Below are 13,787 nucleotides of genomic sequence, written 5' to 3'. Positions count from 1 at the left end.
GGCTATTTGAAAACGACAGCGGTGCCAAAGTCAATATGAATCGCACAAGTCAGAAAGACTATATGGGGGGGGGGGGGGGGGGGGTAGGAGGAGGGTGCAATTGTTGAAAATCTGAAACAAAAAATAAACTTGCGGCAACTCGTCTGCGAGGACGGGAGAAGTAAATCGGGAGATGGTTAGCTGGGAGGAAACAAAACATTACCAAGTAGCAGTAATAGCCAAAGGGCATCCCTCTAGAGAGAGAGAGAGAGAGACAGAGAGCAAACAAAAACAGATGAGCTGGTCAATCTGAAATGCTGCAAAGACCGGAGAAGGAACAGGTGACAGACAGGCTGGCACACAGGTCTCCTCTGTCAGGCTAATCACAGACTTGTGGAAAATGTAACCCCCCCCCCCCCCCCCCGAGCCCCGACATAAAACACTCCCGTTGTGCTCTGATTCTGCACTGTAGCGGCATTTCAGTTAGAAAGCGTGCATGCATTTCACTTCCAACTCTATTAGTTTATGAATGATACACTAGACAATATGAGCAGCAAGTATGTGATCCACAACTATTGAGAATGAACACGTTCTGTGTAGAGGCCACTTTAACCGCGCGCATTTATCACACATATACACACTCTCCTCCGCTTCTATGAGCGGCTCCATAGCTCAGGGGTTAGAGCACTGGTCTTGTAAACCAGGGGTCGCGAGTTCAAATCTCGCTGGGGCCTGAAGGATGGGATTTTTATCATATCCGATTTGTTTCCCCAAACGAATCTCGAAGGCATTGCTCCAACTCTGCCCCAGGAATATTCATCCGGAGAGCTGAGTTCAGCCTGAGCTTTGACAAACTCAAAGCTCTTTTCTCTCCGCAGATTCTGTCAAACCAGCTGAGCTTGTCCAGTATTTTCTGTTTTGATTCCAGCAGCCACAGGCATTTGCTTTTAAGCCCGAGCAGTATTTAGATATGCAGTCTCTTTTGGTCTGTGGGGTTGTCAGTCTGAATCAGGCGTGCATGCACTGTGCCCTGGATACCTACATGTTTTTGGGACAGGGCTGCGGGACCGCGTTCTGGGGCTGAACTCGGCTCCTGGAGAGCTGCTGGCCCGAGGAGGACGAGGACATCGCCAGGCTTTGCTCCACGGCCATCTGAATGAGTTCATCTTCACTCAGGCTGCTGTACAGGCTGTATTCCTCCTGGCCAAACGTGGGGCGCGATTCCCGGGTGGAAGTGACTCCCGTCGCCATCCTCCCGCAGCGTCAGAAACTGTGGATTGGGAAACACACAACAAAAACTTTTAAGAAGCCGGTTCTCGCCAAAACGTTTTCTTGTCGCATTCCTTGCCATGTATGTGCAGTTCTGGACACACGCATAAAATTCAGGGAGGTCCTAGGGAAACCAACGCGATCTAATTTGCCTGGTGGGTGCATGTGATTATTCTGGATTGCACAACACGGCGTCTTTATTCTACTCACTGAGCTGCCCGGCCTGAGACTTGTTACATTTCAAAGATGTGGACGTTCAGAGGTTGCTATCACCTTATAGTCCTGGATCTGGAACATCCAGCATGTGGTAAGGAGCAACCAGTCATCATCTGGGGCGGGAAACCAGAAAGTCATCCAGACTCAAAACGTTCCTTCCCTTCTCTCACCACAGATGCTGTCAAACCTGCTGAGATTGTCCGTTTTTGTTTTACCTCAGGTATGAGTTCGTGGTCACAAGGAGTCATAGTCATAGAGGTCTCCTGCACAGAAAAGGCCCATCGCATCTGCGCTGGTCAAAAACAACCAACTAACTATTCTAATCCCATTTTGAGCACTTGGCCCATAGCCTTGTGTGCCTTGGCTTCGCAAGTGCATATCTAAATACTGCCGAAATGTTGTGAGGGTCTCTGCCTCCACCACCTTGTCAGACAGTGAGTTGCAGACTCCCACCACCCTCTGGGTGAAAAAGCTTTTCCTCATATGCACACCCCTACCCTCCCCTCTCCTAATAATCTTTATTGTCACAAGTAGACTTACATTAACACTGCAATGAAGTTACTGTGAAAAGTCCCTAGTCGCCACATTCCAGCGCCTGTTCGGGTACACAGAGGGAGAATTCAGAGTGTCCAAATGACCTAACAGCACGTCTTCCGGGACTTGTGGGAGGAAACTGGAGCCACCCGGAGGAAACCCACGCAGACACAAGGAGAACGTGACTCATGCTGGGAATTGAACCTTGGACCCTGGCGCTGTGAAGCCATAGTGCTAACCACTACACTACCGTGCTGCCCACTCCTGCACAGAAATGACTTTCTCCCCCAGCCCTTTCTGAGGAACTAGGATCCCACACATTTTCATCAACCAATGCCAGGGATTCATGATTTACAGCCAAATTTTCTGTATTCGTTCATTGGGTGTGGACATCGCTGGCAAGGCTAGCATTTATTGCCCATCCCTAATTGCCATTGAGAGGGAGGTGTTGGGTGGAACTGCCTTCTTGAACCGCTGCAGCCCATGTGGTGTAGCTGCTTCCACAGTGCATGTTAGGGAGAGAGTTCCAGGATTATGATCCAATGACAGTGAAGGAATGACAATATATTTCCAAGTCAGTTTGATGTGTGGCTTGGAGGGGTGTTCCCATGCGTCTGCTGTACTTCCAGATGGTAAAGGTTGTGAGTTTGGAAGGTGCTGTTGAAGAAGCCTTGGCAAGGTGCACCTCCTCCATTACTGTACCCTTCACCCAGTCATATAAAAAAAAACACAGGATCAGATTCTAGACCCTCTGCACCACAGCTTGATATTGTGAAATTATATATAAATAAATATATATATATATATAAAATATATACATATATTTTAAATCAAGTGTTACCACATCCAAATCACAGCTATCACCATCTGATCCATCATTAACCTTGAGTAGCTGAATGGTGAGGAATCTACCTGCATAGCAGGGGCTATTGTGTTCTCTGCATTGCATGGTGCCAATTTAAAAGAGCCAAGCAAATTCAAAATGAACAGGATTATGCAAGATTCATAAATTAATCCTGAACAACCAATTCACTATAAATTTAGAATTAAATTCAAATTCTCACCTTGGTGTAATTAATGGAGATGTTGTATCACTTAGACAGGCAGAATTTCACTCATAAAGATCACTAACATCACAGGAAGAAATGTCTGATATATATTCTTGCTTTTTATTACCCTTCAGCACACAGCTGCATTCAGTATCAGTATTCAGCGTATTCAGTATCAAAGCCAATTCCGAGGTATAACAACAATTTATATGGCCAATCAAATAATTTCCCACCAGTTGTGCTTTTTTTCCGCCTCCAGCATCCTCCTTTGATGACACTTCACATTATTCAACTCAGTGGGATCGGTTTTGCCTATTCCACAATGACTTATCCAGTCGTAACTAAAGAAATGCCTGCAATATCTTCACTTCCAATCACTTGCACTGTTACCTCTGGCATTCCCCAAGGGTCTACCCTCGGTCACCTCACACGTTTCATCTCTACATTGCCCCTTAGGGACATAATCTAAACAGAAATAGTCAGCTTCCACATGTATACGATGATTCCAAACCTTACCTCAGCGCAACCCCTCTCAACCCCTTCACTATCTCAATGTTATGATGGGGAGATGCCAGCGTTGGACTGGGGTGGGCATAGTAAGAAGTCTTACAACACCAGGTTAAAGTCCAACACATTTGTTTTAAATCACTAGCTTTTGGAGCACAGCTCCTTCCTCAGGTGAAGGAACCTGAGGAAGGAGCTGCACTCCGAAACCTAGTGATTCGAAACAAACATGTTGGAATTTAACCTGATGTTGTAAGACTTCTTACTATCTCTATGTTGTCAGACTGTTAATCTTCCATTTCTAGATAACCAGCAGCTTCCTAAAAATTAAACATTAAGAGGACAGAAGATATTATGTTCATCCCCCACCACAGACTCTACTCACTCCTAGAGGTCCCATCCCTCACCTTGCCCACTGTCTCCAGTGGAACCAGACTATTCGTAAATTAACATTAATGAACAAATTCTCTCCATTACAAAGACAACCTACTTCCACTTCAGTAACATCACTATCTTCTCCCTATTGCACCCTGCTCCAAGGCACTTGTTTCCTTCAGACTAAACTATTCCAGCGTTCATCTTGCCAGCCTCCATTCTTTCATTCTCCATAAACGTGAACTTGTCAAATACTATGCTGCCCATATCCTAACTTGTGCCAAGTTCCGCTCGCTCATCATCTCTGTGCTCACTGGTCTACCAACACATTCATTTTAAAATTTTCATCCTGCCGTTCAACTATCTTCATGGCCACACGTATTGCCATCTCTATAACTACCCGGTCCAGCCTTACAAGTCTCCAGGAACTCTATCCCTCCAACTCTGGCCGCTTGCAGATCCCTCATTTCCTTATGTCATCACTGATTGGTGTGGTTTCAGTTGTACAGTCCCTAGATTTTCCACCTTATATCTCAACACCTCTAAATCTCTCTCTCACTCCCTTTTTTAAGATCCTCCTTCAAATCTAGCCATTTTACCAAGTTCTTAATCACCTATCCTAATAGCTCCTTCCCTGATTAAATCTTGTCTGGTTACATTCCTAGCACTTTTCGATTTTTTTTTTCATTAAGTCCACAATATAAATGCAATTTGTTGTTGTCAACAATAGTACCTCGCATTTCGAAAATAAAATCCAGAAGGAGAAGAGCATACAGGGGGAAAAAACCTTTTAATTGGGTCAAAATTCCCCAAGGAAAATTGCCTTTAATCAGTTTTCTGTGATGAGATTATCTATCTACAACTGCCCATTGTGCCATTCATATTGGAAACAGGCAGTATGCAGATAACGATTTTGCAAACAAAACAATTGGCAATTTTGATGCAACAGGAAATTGGGAATTTGGATAAATCAAGATTTGGAACTGGATCAGAATGATAGGAGCAAGTTTGTATATTTTATTGTTTTACGATTCGTGCACCACCCCTATTCACCAATTTTCAAATGTACCATTCCATAATGCTAAACGGCTTGCTACTGGGAAACATGGGCAAAGGCTGGATTCTTTGCACCCCAATGCCGAAATTGTATCCAGCGCCAGGGTGGAGAATCCACTTCTGTGCATGGAATCGGGACCGGCACCAGTTCCACAATTCTCCGGGTCCCAAAAAGCACCATACTCAGAGAGTACGCTGCGCCGCGTATCCCCTACATGTGGCCATTGCTGGAGGCCCGCCCTGCTATTCTCCGCCCCCACCGGCCGAAGTCCCAATGGCATGGATATAATACTCACATGACGGCTGTAGACTCAGTCCGCGGCCGTCATGGTCGGGGGCAGGCCGATTGGAGGGCAGGGGTGCCTCATATGGGACCGGGCATTGTTTGGGCTGGCGGTCAGGGTCGGGCGCGCCAGCGATTAGGGGCTCTATTTAGCAGGTCCAGCTCTGCGGTCTGAGTCCACCATGGAGTACAGCGCAGCTGCTGAAGGCCTGCTGAATGCGCGGCCTCTGACCCGGAAGTACACGGGCCTGTCTGTAGCTAAAGCTGCAAGTTTCCCGACGGGTCTCTGCTAGCCCCCTGCAGGGCTATGAATAAGTCACCTTTTCATGCCAGTTTTTCTGGCGTGAAAGGCCACAGTTTTTACGACAGCGTGGGGACATATTCCCAAAAACAGAGAATCCAGCCCAGGATCTTTGATCGAGCCTTATTATTATAAAATCACTTTTTCTTTAGTGATATAATTAATCATATGTTGAGTCGGAGGTGAGGTCAATATATTTTGATATGTTTATCACTTTGTAATGGGACATACATTCACAGGATGACATGACCCTCAGGGTAAACTTATTTTGCTTCTGTGTTCAAAATTAACCACAGTAACAGTGTGACTTGCTATTATTGGCAAGTTTCAAAAGGTCATTTAGCCCTGTCACTTTCTTTGAAACTCCTTTTTGGGTGGGAAATGTGAGAGATACTGGGTTACTTTCTCCTTTGATATTGTACATCCTTCACCATTTAACTAGTTGATTGCAATTCTTGGTGAATATCAGGGCATTCTTTTGACATTAACCTTGACCAGTAGGAAAAATCAAAGAATTATCCTGTGGTTTAGAAGAATGAGAGGCGATCTCATTGAAACATTTAAGATTCTGAGAGAGCTTGTCAGGGTAAAGGCTGAGATGCTGTTTCCCAAGGCTGGGGAGTTGAGAAATAGGGGACATCTTCTTAGGTCATTTGGGACTGAGAAGGGGAAATATTTCTCCACTCAGTGGGTTGTGAATGTTTGGAATTCTTTATCCCAGAAAGGGATCCCATCCTCAGTTAAGGATCTTTAGATAGATAGATCTTTAGACTTGAAGAGAAGGATAGAGGAGGAGGTTTTGTGACACAGTAGTAATGTCCCTATCTCTGAGTCAGAATCTCAGGCTTCAAGTCCAAAGCTTGGACTTGTTGGCTACAGAAGGAGCATTCATGATGTGTTGATAAATAGCTTGGGAATCCTTCCACCACTTCCCACTACCCCCAAGGAAGCGTGTTTTCTTATCCATTGCATCACTGGCTGAGCCAGTATTATTGGCCATCCGCAATATTGAGGGTCATTTAAGAATCAACCACATTGCTGTGAATCACAAGGATGGCAGATCGCCTTCCCCTAAAGGAACATTAGTGAACCAGGTGGGTAAAACAATTGACATAATTAGACTTTTAATTCCAGATTTTTATTCAGATTTCACCATCTGCCATAGTGGGATTCAAACCTGGGCGGCACGGTAGCACAGTTGGGCAGCACTGTAGCATAGTGGTTAAAACTGTGGCTTCACACGCCAGGGTCCCGGGATCGATTCCCGGCTTGGGTCACTGTCTGTGCGGAGTCTTCCCATTCTCTCCGTGACTGCTTGGGTTTCCTCCGGGTGGTCCTGTTTCCTCCCATAAGTCCTGAAAGTCGTGCTGTTAGTGAATTGCCATTTTGAATTCTCCCTCTGTGTACCAAACAGGTGCCGGTGTATGGTGACTAGTGTATTTTCACAGTAGATCATAGAATTTACAGTGCAGAAGGAGGCCATTTGGCCCATTGAGTCTGCACCGACCTTTGGAAAGAGCACCCTACCTAAGCCCACACCTCCACCCTATCCCCGTAACCCAGTAACCCCATTTAATCGTTTTGGACACTAAGGGCAAATTTAACATGGCCAATCCACCTAATCTGCACATCTTTGGACTGTGGGAGGAAACCGGAGCACCCGGAGGAAACCGACGCAGACACAGGGAGAAAGTGCAAGCTCAACACAGACAGTGACCCAAGCTGGGAATCGAACCTGGGACCCTGGAGCTGAGAAGCAACTGTGCTAACCACTGCTACAGTGCCCCCATTCATTGCAATGTTAATATAAGCCTACTTGTGACACTAATAAAGATTATTAAACCTGGGTCTCCAGGGCATTACTCTGGATTATCAATCCAGTGGCTATACCACTATACCATTGCCTCCCCTTGTGAAGGTATGCTTAAAGAGAGGATATGGGGATTAGGCAGGAAAGTGGTGTCCAGGTAGAAGACCAGCCACAATCTTATCTAAAGACAGAGTAGGGATAGAAACTAGGAGCAGGAGTAGACCATTCAGCCCTTCAGAATTTTATGTTCCCCCAAAGACAGGTTCAGAGGCGGGGTGGGGGGGTGGGCGGAGCATAAAATTGAATGTATGGGATTCCCCCAGGAACCTGCCCATCCAAGCTCAGGTGAAATTTCACACTTGGATGAGCAGGGCCTTGGGTGGGAAATCCCCCCTTTCACCTATTGGGGCCCTTATGTGGCTATTTAATGACCACTTCAGGGCCATTTCCCGCTCAGCCTCAATTTTTAGGCTGGCAGGAGCGGGTGTGAGTAGGGAGGGAAATATCTCAGGTGGAAAGGGTGCCTCCATCTGAAGGCCCCTTCCCTCCAGGACCTTGGAGCTCAGGACCTCCTTTCTTCCCTGGTCTACCCACACAACACCGAGTGCCAATCGCTTACCATCCTTAAAATTCAACCCTTAGATTGTCTACCCAGGTCTAGGCAGAGACATGAACCCTCTGACTCAATGCTGTATGTGTTCCTACTGAGCCATGCTGACACAGGACAGTACCAGTATTTGGAACTGATAAATTTCTATTTGAAATAAACAGATGTTTTACTTCTCACTCTCTTCAGGTTACACTAAGTGGCATTGGTAACCATGATCTCCATGGTTATGCTCGTCAAATTATTGCAGTGGTTTGCTGTTGCCTTCTGCAGAATGGCCTACTGAGAAACATAGAAAATAGGTGCAGGAATAGGCCATCCGGCCCTTCGAGCCTGCACCACCATTCAATATGATCATGGTTGATCATCCAAATTCAGTATCTCACTCCCACTTTCTCTCCATACCCCTTGATCCCTTTAGCCGCAAGGGCCACGTCCAGCTCCCACTTGGATATATCCAACAAACTGGCCCCTACAGCTTTCTGTGGTAGAGAATTCCACAACTTCACATCTCTCTGAGAGAAGAAGTTCTTCCTCATCTCAGTCCTGAATGGCCACCACTTATTCTTAGGCTGTGACCCCCTAGTTCTGGACGTCCCCAACATCGGGAACATTCTTCCCGCATCTAGCCTGTCCAGTCCCATCAGGATTTTATATGCTTCTATAACACAGATAAATTAGTGGTGCAAGATTTTCTGGTTGTGAATTTAGAGGTGGGTGGTGTTACATGTTTAAAAAAGACTCTTAATTGTTGATGATAAAACATTTTCACAATGAATTAAAATAGATTTTTTTTGACAGTCTGGTCTGTCATTGGACAGTGAATCCCATGTGAGCAGTAAGGCCAAGTGTGTGTTAGCAGTAAGTGTTCCTACTCTAAATTAAAATTACTGTAAATCCTGAAAGCTTAAGTAGATCTTAACATTATTGCCACATTTCAATATACATTGAAAAAGATCTGTATAACATTAGGGAACATTGTGTTCACTTTCTACTTTGTGTTCACCTTCAAGTACATTTCTTGTGCCATAGTTTATTGGGTGGCAACAACAAGGTCATACTCAGTAGATCTGGGGTCTGGGAGGAGTAGGAAATCACGGGACTCATTTGCGTATTTAAAAGCTGTAATGTGAAGTATCGATAGCTTTCCCCATGGATGGAACCCGGGAATTATTGGGAATGAATGTTAGGCTTGTATACTGGAGTTTAGAATAAGAGGCAACTTGACTTTACCATAAGGGTCTTGACAGAGAGGATGTGGAGAGGGTGTTTTCACTACTGGAAGATTCTGAAACTAGCGGTCACTGTTTAAAAATAAGGGGTTGTTCATTGAAGACAGAGATGAGGAGAATTTATCTCCCTCTGAGGGTGATGAGTCTTTGGAACTCTCTTTGTCAAAAGGCAGTGGAAGCAGAATCTTTGAATGTTTTTAATGCAGAGCTAGATAGATTCTTGATTGACAAGGGCTTGAAAAGTTATCCGGGGTAGGCAGCAATATGGTATTAAGGTTACAGTGAGATCAGCCATGATCTTATTGAGCGGTGAAGGGCCGAGTGGCCTACTCCTGCTCCTAATCTGTATGTTTGTATACAGATGGAGCTAATTCAGAGATTCAAGCTTCTGGTCCTTGAAAGAAGACAGGCTCGAAACTCCTTGTACTTGAGCAAATCTGCATGGTTATCTTAACAGGTAATATTTATTTCAGCGGATGAGGTGTAAGCGTGATAGGCTCTTTGCATATTTGCTACTTTGAAATGTGGCATGTATCTGCTAGGTGCAGGGTTTTTATTTCTATGGACAAATGGACTATTTTGGTTATTTTAGTAACGGAAGGGGGAAGCTTTCATTCCTAAGTCCTTATCAGAGTCGTGCAGAGATGGATAAATATTAATTTCCGCTACAAATTAAATTCACAAACTACTTCAAGCAGAGATTTTGGATGAAATTGAAACATCATTTTGTCCTCGAAAACTTAAATGCTCAGTTACAAATGCCTCAATCCTGCAAACACATCTATTTAAAAGCACTACCAGCAGAACAGCTGTGTTCCTCAGTGGAATTTCTTAAGTTGATGACAGTTTGTTGGTTCAGAATTAGCACGTGGGCTACTAGATTTAGATTTGAAGGAAGAAATGAAGGAGAAATGCAGAGCTGGATTTAGCAAGCCCCTTTCACAAAAACAAAATATACGAGCATATAGGATCTCAGACCATAAGAAATAGGATCAGCAGTAGGCCATTCGGCCCCTCGACTCTGCGCTGCAATTCAATAGGATCATGTCTGATCTAGCATTCCTCACATCCACTTTCCTGCCCTTTCCCCATAGCCTTTGATTCCCTTACTGATTGAGCATCTATCTATCTCAGTCTTAAATATATACAAGGATTCTGCCCCCACAGCTCTCTGTGGCAACCAGTTCCAAACGCTCACAATCTTCTGAGAGAATAAATTCTTCTTCACATCGATCTTAAATGGGCACTCCTTTATTTTGAGACTATGCCCTCTGGTCCTAGACTCCCCCATGAGGGAAAATATTCTCTCAGCATTTACCCTGTCAAACCCCTTTGCATCCTCTATGTTTCAATGAGATCACCTCTTATTCTTTTAAATTGAAATGAGTCCCAACCTATTTAATCTTTGTTTCTAAGACCCCAATATTTATAAACATCTTTGAGTTAAGTGCTTTCAGTTCCTCTTTTTCTCAGCCGAAAGCACTTAACTGCTTTTGATGTGGTTGTGAGCTATCACTCGTTGCTCAATGTTTATAAATATTGGTTAGTTTCACAGCAGGATACTTGAGATCCATTCAAACTTGAAGGGAAATTAAATTAAACAATCCAGACATCTGGTTGTCTGGAAGATGTCAATACAGCTGAGCAAAAACTTTTTCTCTTTGAAATGCATAGATGCCTTGCAGATCAAAGGATCTGAGGACGTTTAATGCCTGGTGATGTGATTTTCACTTTCTAAGAGGTTACAGGTGCTGCTTTCTCTGCCTGAAGCAGCAAGTGTAGGTGAGTTTTAAAGCAGTGATTTTTTTTCACTTTCTGTCTGGACTGTCCTTTAGCTTCTATGCAGGGGTGACTGATGAGGTGTTGGTCTCTGTTATGGGGAGGTCTCTGTTATCGGGGTCTCTCTGTTATGGGGAGAATCTCTAATATTGGAGGGCCTCTTATGGGGGTCTCTGATAGGGGGTCCCTGAAATGCGGTGATCTGGTGGGGGAGTCTTTAATTGAGGAGCCTTTGGTGGGGGGGGGGGGGGTAGGGTTATTCATGCATACATTCTGTGGGGGGGGGGGGAACCCCGTAATTCCAATGGTGGAGGGGGGGGGGGGGCGCAGAATTGCATTGCGGGAGAGAAGGGGCACCAGTCGGCAGATCACTGTTGGGCCGCCCCCTCAAAATGGCGGCTCAATCACGGGATTTGTGACTGAATCCCTTTGTGATGCCTGCCATACATAAAGTTTTATAGCAAGGGACAGTGGATCGCCTCTGGCTGCTGTTCCCAGTGCGAACGCAAACCAGAGGCGGGAGAACATAGTCTCCCAAACAGTGAATCTTGCCCAATATCTTTCCTTAAATAAGGGCATCAAACTGCTCATAGTACTCCACATGTGGTCTCACCAGCATCTTGTACATTTGCCGCAAGACTTCCCCACTCTTATACTCCATCCCCCCCCCCTTGAAATAAGGGCCAACATTTCATTAGCCTTCCTGATTCCCTGCTGCAGCTGTGTGCTAGCTTTCAGTGTTTCATGCACAAACTGTCCCAATGTCCTTTGTGTTGCACCTTTCTGCAGCTTTTCTCCATTTAAATAATACTCTGCTCTTCTGTTCTCCCTTCCAAAATGAACTACTTCACATTTCCCACATTATACTTCATTTGCCAACTTTCTGCCGACTTACTTAACCCATCAATATGTCTTTGCAAACTGTTTGTATACCTCTCACAACTTTCCTTTCCACCTGTTTTTGTGTCGTCTGCAAATTTGTTAAAAGTACATTCGCTTTCTTCCTGCAAGTCAAAGAGATTCTTTGGGTGAGATATTTTTGCAATGTCTCAAACATGAATTTAGTCATTCAGGCTAAACTATTGTACCATATGAAAACTAACGACAGATCCATTTTATTTTTGTAGTGCATCAGGGGTTACATTTTTCTTTGTAAGCCTTATTAAAGACAATGTTGTAAAGTGGGAGACAAAGGAAGGGATGGGATTGTTTAGTGTTCAAAAATGATATCTTCCCATGGAGTCCGTGGGTATGTTTTATTACCAAATAAATACTTTGCACCTATCTTCACTAAAAGAAAAGGGAAGATGCCACTGTTGCCGTAAAGGAGGAGATTGTTGAGAAAATGGAGAAAAATAAAGAGGAAGTACTTAAAAGGTTGCCAGTGATTCAAGTGGAAAAGTCAGCCTTTCCAGATGGGATGTATCCCAGGTTGCTAAGGGAGGCAAGGGTGAAAAGTGAAGGCTCTGGCTGGGCACAATCTTCCCAATCCTTTTAGATGTGGAAGTGGTGCCAAAGGACTGAACGATTGCAAATGTTACACCTGTGTTAAAAAATAATAACTCAATTACAATCCACCTAGTCAGGATGACAAAAAAAAAGCAAAACAATATATCCCCCCCTAAAGAAAAGGCTGAACACAAGCAGCTTTTCCTACAGTGGTTTAGCAGTGCTGCAGTGTCCACTTGGCTTCGGGTTTCAAGCTGCTGACAACCTTTGTGTCACATAGAAGGAACGTGCGGGTAAACCAGATTTATGAAAAACGTGCTCAGCTCTATCTCACCAGAAATCTGTAAATGGTTCAATGCTGGCAATAACTATTGTTGCATATATTGCAACTGAATTCACAGGGCACATGGACACAACAGTAAAAGTGCTTCGGAGTGGATTTTAACTGAAATGTTTTCATTAGGCTATCCAATGACCAGCTTAAATTTCTAAAGTGTCTTAACATGAGTAAGTAAACAGAAGCTGAAGCAAAGCTCCAGCTGGAGGGCCTGGCGCTGACCCCAGGGTACATGTTGATGTAAACAAAGCAGATACATCCAGCCGTCTGTACGTACATTGTGAAAATGCAAAGCATGTTTTTTACCGCCTCTTCATGCAACAGTCCTGAGAAATTTGGGGCATATATGACCATTCGAACCTCGATGATAATTTCCACTAGTTAGTGCAGGATACCTTAATGGAAGAAGTCATGTACAGTTTTAGTCAACAATGCTAAAGCCAAAATATTTGCAGCTTTGCCCGTTTTTGGTATTTGCAATTTATTTAAAAAATCTTACTTTACAATTTCTATTACAGTTTTACTAATATAAGAATGGAACCGAGCAAAGTGGTTGAAATGGTCTTATCTGAAACTCTGGCAGTGGCATTACCGTCTCCGTCTTACAATCAACAGTTCAAATCCCTCTTTGATCTTTAGTTTAACAGCCTATCCGGAGACTTTTCTTGAGCTTTCTTGGTGATCCTGATTTTCTCCCAGTCTAGTCTGCCTTCCCCTCTGTCTGCCCTTTATGAAAGGATAGAGGGCGAAGCTGCTCTATTTTTGTACCCAGTGCATGACCAATCATGATAGATGAAACACGTTTGTGTATCAACCAGCTGGAGTGTGACTGGAAAGTATATTTAACTGTACTGAACTAACTTTGAGGTTCTCGTCCTGTCTATAGCCCGTGAAATGGCTGACCGCGGCATTCTCCGCCAGCACCTCTCCACTGATGCCTATGTGTGTGGGAATACACTTGCCTGGTTCCATTGCTATTTATCCAGTGGTGGCCAGAGGATGTCCCA

General features: G+C 44.4%; 1 protein-coding gene and 1 non-coding gene across 6 annotated transcripts in view; one reads left to right on the top strand and one right to left on the bottom strand.

Annotated features, from left to right (window-relative positions):
• Positions 1-13,494, bottom strand: part of asb2a.1 (ankyrin repeat and SOCS box containing 2a, tandem duplicate 1) — a 49,256-nt gene extending 35,762 nt beyond the window's left edge. The window contains exons 1-4 of one of the 5 annotated variants that reach the window (XM_038774875.1): positions 13,373-13,494; positions 13,058-13,175; positions 11,928-11,998; positions 1,022-1,249 (exon numbers count right to left, since the gene is read on the bottom strand). In XM_038774875.1, the coding sequence (XP_038630803.1) occupies positions 1,022-1,230 (209 nt within the window). In that variant the 5' untranslated portion in view covers positions 1,231-1,249; positions 11,928-11,998; positions 13,058-13,175; positions 13,373-13,494. Of the gene's footprint in view, positions 1-1,021; positions 1,250-1,458; positions 1,560-11,927; positions 11,999-13,057; positions 13,176-13,372 lie in introns of those variants that run through there. The other 4 variants (XM_038774895.1, XM_038774885.1, XM_038774865.1 and 1 more) reach the window with 4 other exon arrangements.
• trnat-ugu lies at positions 641-713 on the top strand. Its single transcript has one exon. It is a non-coding gene; the product is annotated as a tRNA-Thr (tRNA).
• Positions 13,495-13,787: the final 293 nt, after the last annotated feature.

This window comes from Scyliorhinus canicula, chromosome 2 (genome assembly GCF_902713615.1).
Source record: "Scyliorhinus canicula chromosome 2, sScyCan1.1, whole genome shotgun sequence".
NCBI lineage: Eukaryota > Metazoa > Chordata > Chondrichthyes > Carcharhiniformes > Scyliorhinidae > Scyliorhinus > Scyliorhinus canicula.
This window is presented reverse-complemented; position numbering and strand designations above follow the sequence as displayed.